Source organism: Strix aluco, chromosome 3 (genome assembly GCF_031877795.1).
Source record: "Strix aluco isolate bStrAlu1 chromosome 3, bStrAlu1.hap1, whole genome shotgun sequence".
Lineage (NCBI taxonomy): Eukaryota > Metazoa > Chordata > Aves > Strigiformes > Strigidae > Strix > Strix aluco.
Window position 1 is genome coordinate 109,737,974 of NC_133933.1, and position 14,763 is coordinate 109,752,736.

The window sequence follows — 14,763 nt, forward strand, 5'->3', positions numbered from 1 at the left end:
CTCTGGACTGCATTTAGCAGATCCAAATTACATTATGGATGTGTTTGTGGCACAATCAATTATTCAGAAACCTTCAGATAAAAACGGCATGCTGCCACTTACCACTCTGGTCACTCTCACGTGCTATCTCTTTGAAACAAGGATTAGTAGATTATTTCTCTCCAAATTTAAGAGCTAGCAACACAGACTTCTTCAAATAGTTGTTGCTGTGTCTTTTATACAATCTGACATACTAAATATGTCAGTAATCATTTTAATACTTTTATATTAGTTTACTTCTATTGTAAGTGCTCACTGAACATAAAGCCTCAAAGACTGCATTTCTATCTATTATGTTTTAGTAATATCAAAATCTGTTAAAATAGCTGTTTTTACATTGAGATAAAATATGCCAAGAAGGCCCCATTTCCTCATTTTAAAGCTTTCTTCCTGCATAAGCTGCAGAAAAGTTGTCTACTGTATTGATACCGGTTTCAACTAAGTAAACACTTAAATTTTGATAGATGAGGCCAAGGTAAACACATCTTTAGGCAAGCACTGAAGTACAACTTCTTTTTCCCCCAATGAGAAGTGCATCTTTAATTATCTGCTTAGGTAAAGGGGTACAAAATTTCCTGCTTTACAATAACAGCAGCAACAACAATGAGAAGCCTCAGCTCTGGAGTACTTCTCATCGCTTCTGCCATCTGCATGATACAATGTTCGCTGAGTCATTCTCAGGATGTGGCCCTCTTCCAAAAGCATCTTTGTAAAAATGACATTTAGTTTCAGGCCTTCAAAATAATTTTCATTATGTTAGTTTGCAAGTGAGAAGAGTGTTTCTAGTTATTAGCCTGCAAACTTTCCCAGCAATGTCAAAATCACTCTGTGTTCTTCGTGACTCATATGTACCATTAGCAATAAAGAAACTTTGGGAAAAGTTTTCATTTCCTAGCAACCACATTATCCTCAAATTAAATTCTTAAATGGAGGCTGCCCATACCATATGAATGCTTTAACCACTGTGGGCAGTTCAGTGCAAAGCCTTCAGAGCGGAGCTGCACTCATGTGTGTATCCTGACTTCTGTTGCACAAATTATGCTGACTGCACAAGTTGTAACAGCATCCAGTACACAGCACCCTTGAGTTTCCTTTTTAGGGATCAAACCAGCATAATTCTAGTGTATTCTTACTGTCTCTTCTGAAGGATAAATGCTATGAATTTGGACAAAGAGCAGATATGCTGAGCAAGCAGCTATCTTTTCTTCTGCAGTTATATTTTCACACTGATTAATGTACAGACAAAACCATTCAGTGAACTCAACAGCTCTTTCTCTTAAATATGTTGAAGCTATACATTAATCTATGCATAAAGCATAGCTGATACTGAAGTGACAGGTGAATAGGGATTTTCAGGATCTCAACTGTGGACTCAGATTCAAATTTTGCTTTAATTTCATTTCAAGCATCTAAGGTGTTTTGTTTTTTTAAACTGGATCTTTATGCCCTCAACTTCCATGCAATTATCAGATGGCTAAGCATTAAGCCATGTTATTAATTTTAATCAAGTCTTATTTAAAATTATTATCTAGCATTTGTAATAGTTTTGAGTGAAAAGGAAAATTAGTACTGGTGTCACGTGGATGTGGATTACAAAATAAAAATTCTAAAACAATTTACTGCAAGGTAAGAAGGTGAGTTCAATATTACCAATATTATGAATACTACCAGTGTTATGAATATTTGATTCAACAAATATCAAAACAAATTTAAAAAAAATCAAAACAGTTCATACAAAACCATTTTATGTGGGTGCTGTTACCACAGCATTTAACAATCCAGTGGGCTTTAAGAGTTCAGTGGGATCAGACGTACGTAACAGGCGAGATAGAGATCTGATGTCTTTCATGTTACCATGACTTCATGCAAAGAAACAGCAATCTCACTTGATATATCAGCCCAGGAAAAATTCAAAGCTATCACTCTACCCAGAGACCCTAGCCATGTGATAAGGCTATTCTGTATTACTTTTTCATTTCTTCCTGCAAACATTGCTGTTGTTCAGATCAGACAGCATCTAAGACAGATGAAGGGGAAAAAAGGGCAGCAGGGACACTCTATAGCCTGGTAATTAGGGCAGTATTTAAATGATGGGTCAGCTGTGTTCTGGTCCCTACCTTGGTGAATACTTAATTAATTATACAAAGTGGAATGGCACCAGGAGGAGAAATTAAGCACTGGCCATCTCTCTCTTCTTATTTTATGGCAGCCAGGGAAATCTCTTGAGAATTGGAAGCATGGGTACAAATCCTCTCAAACAAGGCAAGGGATTAAGCCTGGTAATCCAACATACTTCTGTGAATGCTTTAACCACAGGCTGCTGGCTAAAAGCAAGATCACGACTTCATTTTCCTGACCAAGAATTTTAATCGCCCATCACCAAGATTAGTTGGCAAGTCTGTGTCTATTTCACAAGTTGTTTAAAGACTCTCAAAATCGTATTTTTAAGAAAATGTAATACTCTGCCTCTCTGTCCAGATCTCAGCACACCCTATTCAATACCTGCCTGCAGATTTTATGTTTGATGTTGGCTATTACTGGCTATCATGTTAACTGTCTGATCCAAAGTTCATTGCTTCTAAAATGTAAGTGAAAAGAAGTTTTTATCTCTATTCTACTTGTGTAAACACCTGCACATTCAAGACATACTTATGTAAGCAGGTCTTAAAACTCTGTTCAATCGATGTCTTGTTTCTGATCTCTAAAAAAGCATTGTTTTAGTTTTAGGAAGATTTTATTGTCTCTAGAATGCTGAGAAGTCACAGACAGTTGTCTTCTACCTATGAGGTAAGCATATAGATACTGAATGAGATGCAGTATGCAGTACATATATCCTATAACCAGAGGCTTGTCTGTATGTGGAAAAATCAGTTATCTGCACCCTGAGCAAATATAAGATTGAAGCCTGACACCTGTGGAAACAGGAAGGAAACTGGGAGAAGAGATATGGGGTTTCCTTCTGCTTTGTGAGAAAAGTCCATACGAGTATTGACACCACATAAAGATTTCTGTATTTGCAAGTTTTAGTTGACTCAAATCTTAAACTGACCACATCAGAGCAGGTACAGACTCTTACTATAGATACACCAAATGCCTAGTACACAAGACATGACAGTCTCTGGCAGTCTCTACAACATTACTGTAATAGAATATAGGCAGCTCTACGAATTGCAGGTACAGCTATTTGCAGGAATGAGATGTGCCTACAGAATCTGAGAACAGGGTCAAATACAAAAACAAACCTAGGGGTTTTTAGAAATAAGATGTCATAACTTCTTATATTTGCATATTAGATGAATATTTAAAACATGAGAACACAGTTTTTAAGCACTATTGTGTCTATGCACTAATAGATCTGTTATGCTACTATTTGTAATACCCTCTGCAAGTTACAGTTCTCCAGTGTTACATGCCAGTTTATACCCCAATGTTGAACAATATCTTTCAATGCTCGTACCAGGCTGTTTAGCTGCATCAAAGGTGTCTTATGATCATAAAATATTTCTAAGACCTTAATACAAAAGGACATTAGTTCCACTAGTGCATTTTGTTATTAGTCTCATGATTTTTATGAATTTTAGAAATTAAGTTATCCTTCTATTTACTACAATTTAATCAGATAGGAAAAGTTTTAAAACAGTGTTCATTTTATAGGACAGAATGTTGGCTATTTTATCTTTCTGTGGTTGGTTTCCATAAGACCCAATGATGGAAAGTAATATTATTTTAGAATAACTCATAAAAATAAGTTTCTTATTATTACTTAGTTTATAAATAATTTATTAATATTTAGTATTTTTAATAATTTGTTGGTGCTCTCAGGTTTTCATATGTATGAGATAACCTAATAAAATATAGTTTATCTCCTCAGAAGGTCTTTTTAAAGTTTGTAGTTTTCCCTTCCTTTACACCTTCAGTCGAGCTGAACTGAACATGCTTTTCTGTTGGTAGCTTCCTCTCTTGCTCAGCAGCCCTATTGATGATTTCAACAGAGCTGCCAACACAGCCCTGGGAACAGCAGTTGTTGGTTGATTTGTGCAGTGGAGCACAAACATTTTTTCCATCACATGGTACATAAACCAGCACCGTTGAGGAATAAGATGGTAGCTACAGAAGTAAAAAGTTTAGCACATTTCTTATCACTTGGAAATAAGCTGAGAGACTTGGGTCTGCTCTTCTAAACAAGGTGTAACTAGGAATGTCCTGTGCTACACATGCATATAGTAATTTTTTCATACATAAGCAACAAATTCTTCATGCTAAATAAGGGGACCTAAAATTATAGAGAGGGCTGGTGCTGGAAGTCCCAGCATGAGATAGGCAAATAAGACTGAAAGAAATGTCAACGTATTTCTGGTAACAAGTATTAGGTGGTACTGCTAACATTGATAACACAGTCAAGACAACAGTATTTATTTATTTTTTGATATCACTGCTCTAGTCCTCTCCCTAACAGCTTAATACCATTCCTTACTCTTCATAGCAATACCTCTCACCACATCTACTTTAAGTGGCAATCACATGCCAGAACTGCACTCTTCAGACACTGGAGCAGTGTGTGGATCCACCCAAAGCTCTGAAGTTTGACATCAGTGCTTTACATTCCACATATTCCTCCTTTCCTGCATTTGTCAAAGTACACAATTGTCTTGCCAAATTGATCAAGGTATCTTGCTAATGAACTGACCTGTTACTCCTTTGCTGTAGTAACTGTCTCCTCTTACTCATATATTTCCTTTCAGTTTTGGAAGACCAGCAGAGAGCAGTGGCAAGTGGCATACCTCAGGGGTTGGTATTGTTTTTACAGTGTTGTTAAGTGTTTAACATCTTTGTTGGAGACATGGACAGTGGGATTGAGTGCACCCTCAGCAAGTTTGCCAATGACACCAAGCTGTGTGGTGTGGTTGACATGCTGGAGGCAAGGGATGCCATCTAGAGGGACCTTGACAGGGTTGAGAGGTGGGTCCATGAAGTTCAACAAGGACAAGTGCAAGGTCCTGTACATGGGTCGAGGCAATCCCAAGGACAAATACAGGCTGGGTGATGAATGGATTGAGGGCAGCTCTGAAGGAAAGGACTTGGGGGTGGTGGTTCACGAGAAGCCCAACATGACCCAGCAACATGCACTCGCAGCCCAGAAAGCCAAATGTATCCCGGGCTGCATCAAGAGAAGTGTGACCAGCAGGTCAAGGGAGGTGAATCTCCCCCTCTACTCTGCTCTCATGAGACCCTACCTGGAGTACTGTGTCCAGCTCTGGAGCTCCCAATATAAGAAGGACATGGACCTGCTCAAGCGAGTCCAGAGGAGGGCTATGAAGATGAATCAGAGTGCTGCAGCACCTCTCCTATGAAAAGAGGCTGAGAAAGTTGGGTTGTTCAGCCTGGAGAAGAGAAAGCTCCAGAGAGACCTTATAGTGGCCTTCCACTACCTAAAGGGGGCCTACAGGAAAGCTGTAGTGGGACTTTTTACAAGGGCATGTAATGCCAAGGGGTAATTGCTTTAAACTGGAAGAGGGTAGATTTAGATTAGATGTAAGGAAGAAATTCTTCATGGTAAGGGTGGTAAAGCACTGGAACAGGATGCCCAGAGAAGTTGTGGATGTCCCATCCCTGATTCTATGATTCGGTTTTGGTCGTTTTCCTTGATATTAATCCTCTATAAATGATCACTGATTAGTGTCATGAGGCCTCTTTGGACTGGTGAGTCATCAAAACTCTTGACCAACTTCAGAGCTGCCTAAGTTTTTACCAATGAAGTCTCTTTGAAGAATGCAAACTTCTGTTCTGTGCATGGCCAGAATTGCTTCAGCTGTTGTTCTTGTTCACATTCAACTGCAATCCTCAAAGTTGAGCTTTTCTTCCTTAAGAACACCTCAGGGCCAGAACCTAGCAGCTCACACCTACAGGAACAGGCCCTGCAAAAACCTGCTGGAAAATACAGCTTTCATTAAAACATGCAAGAAACTTCCTATTATGGGTGTTCTCTCTATGGCAAAGGGAGATTCACAACAGTATCTTTGGGCTTCCAGAAGAGACCCCTAGCTACCCAGGCGAGGACCACTCAGAGTGGCAACAGCAGGATTCCCAATCCCTTCCTCATGTTAAAGCTGAGCCAGTGTTGAAAAAAAAGAGTTAAAGACTGTGTGAGAGGCAACAGAGCAAAAGTTTATGTATTAAGTAATCATTTGATAAAATAGAGATCTCTTCAGCTGAAAGCCTAGTGCCTTAGCCATTAGGATACAATATGAGAAATTACATGTCCTATTTCTCCTATCCTGTTTTTAAAGAGAGGCACGATTCACCCTCAGCTTCAGAAACTGATCATAGGTGCAAGCTCAGCACTGTGAATCACAAGTGGCCCTTCTCTAGCTCAGCAGCACCTGGAAGTAGGATGACATTAAGAAACGTCTTGTTTCAATGTCTTACTGGTTGGTTTGGACATGTGTCTACTTAGAGAGTCACAGAATGGCTGAGGTTGGAAGTGACCTCTAGAGGTCATCTTGTCCAACCCCCTTACTCAACCCAGTGCTGGCTGCCCAGGACTGTGTCCAGATGGCTTCTGAATACCTCCAAGGATGGAGACACCACAACCTCTCTGGTCAACCTGTGCCAGTGCTTGGTCACACTCACAGTACCAAAGTGGTTCCTGATGTTCAGGGAGAACCTCCTGTGTTTCAGTTTGTGCCCACTGCCGCTGCTTCTGTCACTAGGCACCACTGACAAGAGCCTGGCTCCATCCTCTTTCCACCCTCCCTGCAGGTTTTTATAGACATTGATGAGATCCCCCTGAACCCTCTCTTCTCCAGGCTGAACAGTCCCAGCTCTCTCAGCCTTTCCTCACAGGAGAGGTGCTCCAGCCCCTTCATCATCTGAATGGCCCTCTGCTGGACTCCCTCCAGCATGTCCATGTCTCTCATATTGAGGAACCCAGAAACCGGACCCAATACTTCAAGTGTGGTCTCACCAGTGCTGAGCAGAGGGGAAGGATCACAAAGCATGACGAGTGCTGTGAATATAATTCTAGGGGTAAGCGTGCAAGAGCTTGCTGTGGGTGCTGTACACATGAGTGAGAGGCTGCACATACCAATCGTGTGCTGAAAGGATAGCCATTACAGTCAAAGCAGCATGTCTTTTTTGTGCATCTGTTCTCTCATCTTAACCAAACTCTTTCTGAAACTACTAATATATTAATTCTTCCACTTTTTGTCACAATCATTCTGAGTTTTTATTTTCTTTTTCCTGTTTTTCTCCACACTCTTTACAGGACATTATGGAAAGGAAATGTATATCAATGTCTAGAAGAAAGGAAGTAGCTGGAACTGACTACAGTATATCAGGAACAATACACCTATATTATATAAAGATTGTGATTTCCCTTTCCTAAGATACTTTTGTGAATGAAAGTCAAACGCGCTGACCTTTTTTGCTATTACATCACTCAAAAAACACATTCTGCTGGGCTGTCTGCAATCATCACAAAGGCGTTTTGTTATGTTTTTTAAACAAAGACAATACAATACAATGTACTTTTTCCTTAACCTCATCTAGAAGTATTTTGCCTGGAAATATTCCTAATATTTCAGCCTGAGGCAAGCACTAAATACACAATATTTCAGACTGATAACTGTACAAAAGTTAACAGCACTGTAAACCAGTTCCCAACACACAAGGTGTCAGAACCTTTACAATCTGCATCACCACCATTCCTATATATAACAGCATTTAATGCAATTGTTGTTTCATAGTTCCCTAAACTAGACTTCTCACCCACATAATATTAAGGATTATTGAAGATAATTATCAGAGCTCCTGTTTTTATGATTAACATATTAGCTGACCTAGTCTTTCTGTGACATTTTCACAGATCACCATGTTAGCTTACATTTAAGAACTGAGTAGATTTTATGATATCAGCGCCTCATTGACTTTGCTTTTAATTTATGTTCATTCAGGCTTAAGTACTTTTAAACTCATAAGTGAAAATACACAGATACAGAGGTGTCTCAGTAAAACATGACTACCCTCCATAAAGGCAGAAATCTCACTGTGCACCTTCAAGTCTCCAACTAACATGGCATGTGTTCCTCAGTTTACTATACATACTTCTTAGTTTCCATTTTAAATTACTTCAAGACAAGACTTTCTGCAGTCAGAGTGCACTCTGGATGCTGTCAATCTGACAAAGTTCTCTTGTGAAGAAAGTCAGAAAAGGGCACTTGCTGTTTGTAAACAAGCTGTATATATACATGCACGAAGCCATATGAAAACAACAGGAGAAATTAGGGCTATTTGGGTACTGAAAACTGAACGACAGAAGTTGTGGGTCTTTGACTACATATATAAAGGCATCAAGCTTCAGTCACTGAACTGATCCACTACACTTTCTGCCCAGAGAGCAAGACACAAGGATCACAACTCCAATAGAGACTGCGAGGTGGATTTTCATCCTAGAAGAAAGATTACCCCTTTTCATTCATGGAGTCCCACAACAGGCTGCACAACCATTTCACCTGTGCGTCCTATAGCATTTGTTCTTCTCGGGCTTCAAATCAAGATGCCTTGTAATGTTGTGACCATATTTCATATTCACTTTTAAATCTTTCCTTAATCTCCTTTATGCTGACAGACCAAAACTCAAGTTGAAGTGCATGGCTGGAAAGTGACCCCCTCTGTAGAACAGAAGGCGACCCTGATGAATTGCACAAAGCTCCTTGGAGGCTGCATTCCCCCTCCCTCCTGTTTCACCACTTGGATTCCTTTGTTTGGTAAAATAGGTCAGTGCTCATAAAAACACCCCTCCAGGGCTGGCTGCCTCACATGACCGTGGCAGACAACTATAAGGAATACGAAGGCTAACATGGGAGCAGCCGATTCGCACAACTTTCACGACGCATGAAGAACCAAAATAACACACAGAAACCAAACTGTAAGGAAAGGGACTACAAGATCAGTCAGAAAACCATGAATGCACGTTTCCCGCCTCAGAGCTTCAACAATCCTGAAATAGACTGTGATAGCCGGTATGAATATCTAGCTGCACAAAACTGATGTCTTCAGAGGAAGATAAACAGGGGATGCTATGATCCCGGTCAATACAACATAACCTTCAGCTCATAATGTAATTCAGTGCGGTTAACAGCCCTGCCCCATCCTTAACATCCTCTGCAGATAGGCAACCCAGGCATCCTTTCTTACCTATACTGCCAAGGATGCCACTTGTGTTTTTGAAGTGGTCTTTTCTGGAAAAAGTTGAGTGATGGCAACTGCAGTCTTAAAACAGGTTAAATACACCAATCCTTTTCAGAGAAAATGACAGATTCACTTGACTACGCCACCCAGCTACATACAGAAACTGAAACATCAAAAATTACGTTATGAGACTAGGATCAAGGCCTCACACTCCTGTGCCTCTAAAACAAAGAAAAATTTGCTATTCAGTGGTAAAAAGAAATAAATTTAAAGGGAACTAAGATCTAATGTCTGGCTTCAGATCAGAGACGACAGCTCAACAGGAAACCCACTGGGTTGAAGATGATAACTGGTGAAAGGAAATCTCTTTTCCAGCACTTTTTTCAGATTCTTTGTTGCTTGGAAAAAAAACTTGCACCCTGTACCTTTCCCAAACTAAGTCTTTCTATGATCTAACACTGGACATATAATTTGTTCCAAGATTCAAGATACTGACCTTGGTTCCTCAGTGAGACACTGGCAGGATTTAGTAGCTGAGGTATAGTGCCATACAAATGCAACTGCACTGTTTACAGCGCCCACCTCATTAGAGAAGTATGACAACCATTGTTATGAAGTTCACACTAATAAGGTACATCAGACTTTGCAAGGTTAAGTGTCTCTGTGCTAACATGTCACTTAAAAACTCAGGTTTCAGACTTTGAGTAAAGCCTCGCTAATTTTGAATTGAATTAACTATGTATGTATGCAATATTGCAGAAACCAATACCTACAGTTAGTGAGATGTACTGGAAGTACACAGACAAGTACCCAAACCAGTTCTGGAGAAGACAGCTCTGGTTCAGAAGTATTACCTGGTATTCTCCTTTACTCAAATTATTTTAGCCGATTACTTAGCCAGATACAAAACAACCAACTGTGATGCTAATGGAAAAAGGAGTCCTACTGTGAAATACACAAGCCACACACATGGAAAAGACTTCTCTTATCTGTACAGCAAAAATGGAGTTGTCATTTCAAACAAGCTATACAGGAATGTCTACCAATAGGGAATTTCTGTCTTTCATAAACACTAGTACTGGGTAGTTGAGTGGAAATAGCTTTGTGATGTGTAAAATACAGTATACTGTCTGTTATCACATAAACTTCTGGATTCTTGTAACACTGAAGACTTTAGGGTTTAAGCTAAGGGGTACAAATCAGTTTTCGTATGTATCCTACAGTAAAAGTGGGAACAGTATTAAAGTTTCTACTATCCTTCAAAAAGAGAAAACAAGTCTTTTTGGAAGTACTAAAAAGTGCAGTAACCTTAGTTCAGCAGTCTTACAGTTAATTTTTGGAAAATATAATAGTGGAAAACTACTCCTGCCAAAATATACTAACATGCAAGTTCCTCAGGATGTTATCAAAACATATCACTACACTACCTTCTGCTTTTGTGTAGATTGAGATGTTTCCATTTACCAAGCCAGCAAACAAGTATTGAGACATATATGTTAAGCTCATAACAGTCGATTTTTCAGGAGTGAAGAAGTGCTGAAGTCGAACTTTCTTTGAGCCTTGGCAACTTTTGTAAATAGAAATGCTATAAAAAGAAGGAAAAAAGAAAAAGTAAAATTATGTTTTATTTAGTTCTTATTAGAATATGCACAAAAGAGGTTCAGAATAAAATATTGGGGGCAAATAACCTCTCCTTCCGTTCACAGGAAGTATTCAGTATGAGTATTGAAAGGAGTATTCTTGACCCTCCAAAATGTCTATGTAGACAATTTGCATACAGCAACACTTTTCATATTATCTTTTCTGGATAAATATTTATTCAACAAAGAGACATAATAAAAATTCTGCTCAAAGTCCTTACTATGAGTCTATCCAAAAGTTTCTATTAGTTTTAAAAAAAGAAAAATTAAGTATTACCTGGAGAACTAGGGAAAAGAAGAAAAACTCACTACCAGACATCAATTCCCACCATTTCTACAGATTATTACCATGGGTGTGTTAGGAATATTGCATAGTTAAATCTGGAATTAATTGACCTTCGCGAGCAAAGATAATCAGTACAATTAGATGTTTGAATTTCTGAAAACATGCATTTTCTTTGGAGAATTTTGTCTTCCTTCATTTTATACCAGTTAGAAACACCTTCAAAAGCCACATGTATTTACATACTTAGGCCCTCACTAGCTGTAAGAAAATCTGTTTGCTTACTGACCTATAAGTTTAGAAAATGTAGCTTTGTTCTTAGCAATGCAGTGAGAGCTCTGACTCCATAAGGTCATCAGTTCAAACAGAGCAAAATAATTCATGTCAATAGTAAACAGCAATATTATTTATTCACATGACAAATCCTGCATGATATCATAGTGGAGAAGGCTAATGGGTTTCTGATTAACACTTTGTCATTCTGAAAATTTTCCAATATCTACAGATTATAACATTACAAAATTAATATTTATATTTTTCAGACATGATGTATGATGAATTAATCCACTTTCATCAAAGATACACATTATTTTAATTTAAAATACTATATAGCGTATTTTAAAATCACGTAGAGGGTATTTTTTCCTTGATTTAGGTGGAAAGGATAAGTTGAGATCACTGGGTTATTACATGGATACCTTTTTAAAAAGAAAACATTTTGTTGAAAGTGTCCCACACAATTATGCTACAGAATAGTGAACCAAATGAATAAAGTACACTAGTACAGTACACTAGAAATGAGAATCACCTTCCTTCTTCCATGCCAAGGCAAATAGTAGGCACATTAGAAGCTTTTGGAAGAACATTTTCAGAGTCGAGAGCCTTATTTTGCTCTTTCAGTTTCTCCTCCTCTGGTATGTAGACCATGCAGAGAATCCGTGATTCCACATTGAAGCACTCAATAACCTTGGGGCTGGAGCTTTGAAATGAGACTATTGCAATCTGGCCCATCTGATTAGTACAACTGCCAATCTGAATTGGAAAGAGGAAAGGAAAAAAAAGACCAAGACTGATACCTGTGTCCAAGAAGATCAGCATTAACAAGAAGGAATGACTGGAATGTTAACTGAAGAAAGAGTGCCTCTCAAGTTATATTCATGAATATGAGTTTTCATGCATTAAGACATAAACAAGAAAATAATTCAGCGCAAATACAAGAGAGGTCAAACCATTATATACACAAAATTCTCTTGTATACTCAGGAAAACAGTTCATTCTTTTTTGAAAGGAGGAATACTATGGCCTATTCTAATGTCTGACTCATACATATATACATAATGTAATGCATTTACAAGAAGCACCTGTGTAATATATTACTTTAATAACCGGTGTTCTAAGTTATCTCAGATTCTCTTAAAACAGGTAACATAGCTGACACCAGTCCTTTGCACAGTAACAGGTCCACAAATAAATGCTCTGTCCTAACAGAAAGAGGGATTATTAGTATAATCCCTTTTGTAAACTTGCTGATACAGGATCCTAAACTTCTCCCTGATCCAGAACTAAGTATTATCAATATGTCCACAAATGTGTACATTTTAGGGATCTGGGAAGAGTGAAAAAAAAAAAAGAAATCTGCACAAGCAGCAGTAAGCGTTTATATGTAGTAATTCTTTATGTTTATATGAAATAAAAAAAACATAGCAAAGGGAAAGAAAGACATTCTGTGGCAGTAGAAAGATTTTATTGTCATATATTTATGATGACTATTTACAAATAGCAAAGACAAAGAGAAATTATATGGGTCACCTTGAAAAAGAAAGCGGACGATAGCTATTTCTAACTTCTACTTCTACTTCACAAAGGGTTCCCTTAAAATCTCAGTATTGTAGTAACAAGAAAAGCTACTGAAATAATTTATTTTTTTTTTTTTAAAAAAAGTACTGGCTATTTCACTTAGTCTGCTGGAATATCTGCATATTTGGAGTCATAACAATATGCCAGAATAGTTCTTTTTTCTATGTATGGACTTAAATTATTTATGGCTAAAACATTTTTAAAATATGGAAACAAACAATAGGCCAGTGTGAGCTCATATGGATTTTAGCAGCCCTCATTATAAATTAGCACATAACTCTCTTCTGAATATGCTCAACACTTTGGAATTCATTCTGAGCTGCACTAACAAGTCATACACACATAAGTGACACCCTACAGAGAACAGTGAGATCACATGGACAAAATTACCAGCTAACCTTCATAGAAGGTCTATCTTAAAACAAATGAACAAAAAAAAAAACCACACCAAAAAAAAAGATAAAACCCCCTAAAATTTATTTCAGATCCATGTTGCTGGGAGTCACAAAAAACAATGCAGAGAAACAGGAGACAACCCCCTTTTTAGCTTTTAAAGATTATACTTACCCAAAGAAAACCATGTTCCATGGCACAGGAATCCGACTCCGTTCCGCCAGAGAGGTACAGTTCAGGATTATAAGCAGCACATTCAATCTTCAGACAAAGGAAAAGAGGAGTAGTTACCACATTAAAAAGATATGCCAGTTCCTAATTTAGTCTGTAATTAACTAAAGCATTTAAGGATATCAAAGAATCACAGAAGGCAAGAAGTCAGTTTAGTACATCCAGCTTCCAGTGTGCAGGGTTGACTGCACGTGTGTTGTTCTTGACACGTTCCTTATCATTCTTTATCCTGTAATTCCTTGACACATTACAGACGTTAAAAGCCAAAGACTACAAATTGTCTAGGTGATCTGCTCAAATGTTTCATGAACTTTATTAAGTTTTTCCAAATACCCAAGCTAAGGTCATCCTTGTTGTAATTGTTACTCTTTCTTCTCATCTCACCCACCAGGTACTTCTCTGCAGCAGTGTCCTTTTACATATAAGGCTGATGTACGTCATGAACCTCTGAGTCTCCTCCTCGTTAGGCTAAATTCACATTATCACTTCATTAATTAAATTTAAAATTTTTTAAAACAATTGATTTTTTTAATTCTTGTTTTTAAAGTTCTTGACTTTTATCACTTTTCCAACTGGCATCGCTCCAGCAGATAGATCAGCTTCATATATTTGAGAGCGCAGAACTTTCTCACCTAAGCACGCTATTCTAGCAGAGCTGTTAGCAGCACTACATCACAGTTACCTCTTTTGAAGTCTGTTTGTACCTGTTCCATTGATTATTTGCTCTTTCTAGCATTACTACATTCTTAACCAATCCTTATCTTGCTGCTCTAATAAAAATTACTTTTACAGACCTACTCAACCACCTCCTCAGTCTGTACTTGTGAATCTCTTTATTTCTGCCTGAGCATACCAAGTGTCTGTCTTACTGACATCCCTTTTTTTTTGTTGTTGTTCCTTTTTTCCCCTCAAATTATTTCTCCAAGTGCTTTACTCATTTTGAATGCTAATGCTATAATCCATAATACTCCTACTCCCTTCCAACTTCATGTCATCATGTTATTGTCAGTAAATCAGTAACCATACTCATGATATTATCATGTAGGCCATTTAAGAAAAGCCTGAAAGCTACACCAGACTCAAGATATGTATTTAAGTCCATCCCAACTCCGAAAATCATTCAAGCACCAA

General features: G+C 38.1%; 1 protein-coding gene across 8 annotated transcripts in view; it reads right to left on the reverse strand.

The window, feature by feature from the left end:
• ARHGEF10 (Rho guanine nucleotide exchange factor 10) overlaps positions 1-14,763 on the reverse strand; it is a 116,850-nt gene that overhangs the window by 19,662 nt on the left and 82,425 nt on the right. For all 8 annotated transcript variants that reach the window (XM_074819943.1, XM_074819942.1, XM_074819940.1 and 5 more), the window contains 3 exons: positions 13,576-13,662; positions 11,960-12,183; positions 10,656-10,813 (listed from right to left, as the gene is read on the reverse strand). In XM_074819943.1, coding sequence (XP_074676044.1) covers positions 10,656-10,813; positions 11,960-12,183; positions 13,576-13,662 — 469 coding nt within the window. The remainder of the gene's footprint in view (positions 1-10,655; positions 10,814-11,959; positions 12,184-13,575; positions 13,663-14,763) is intronic.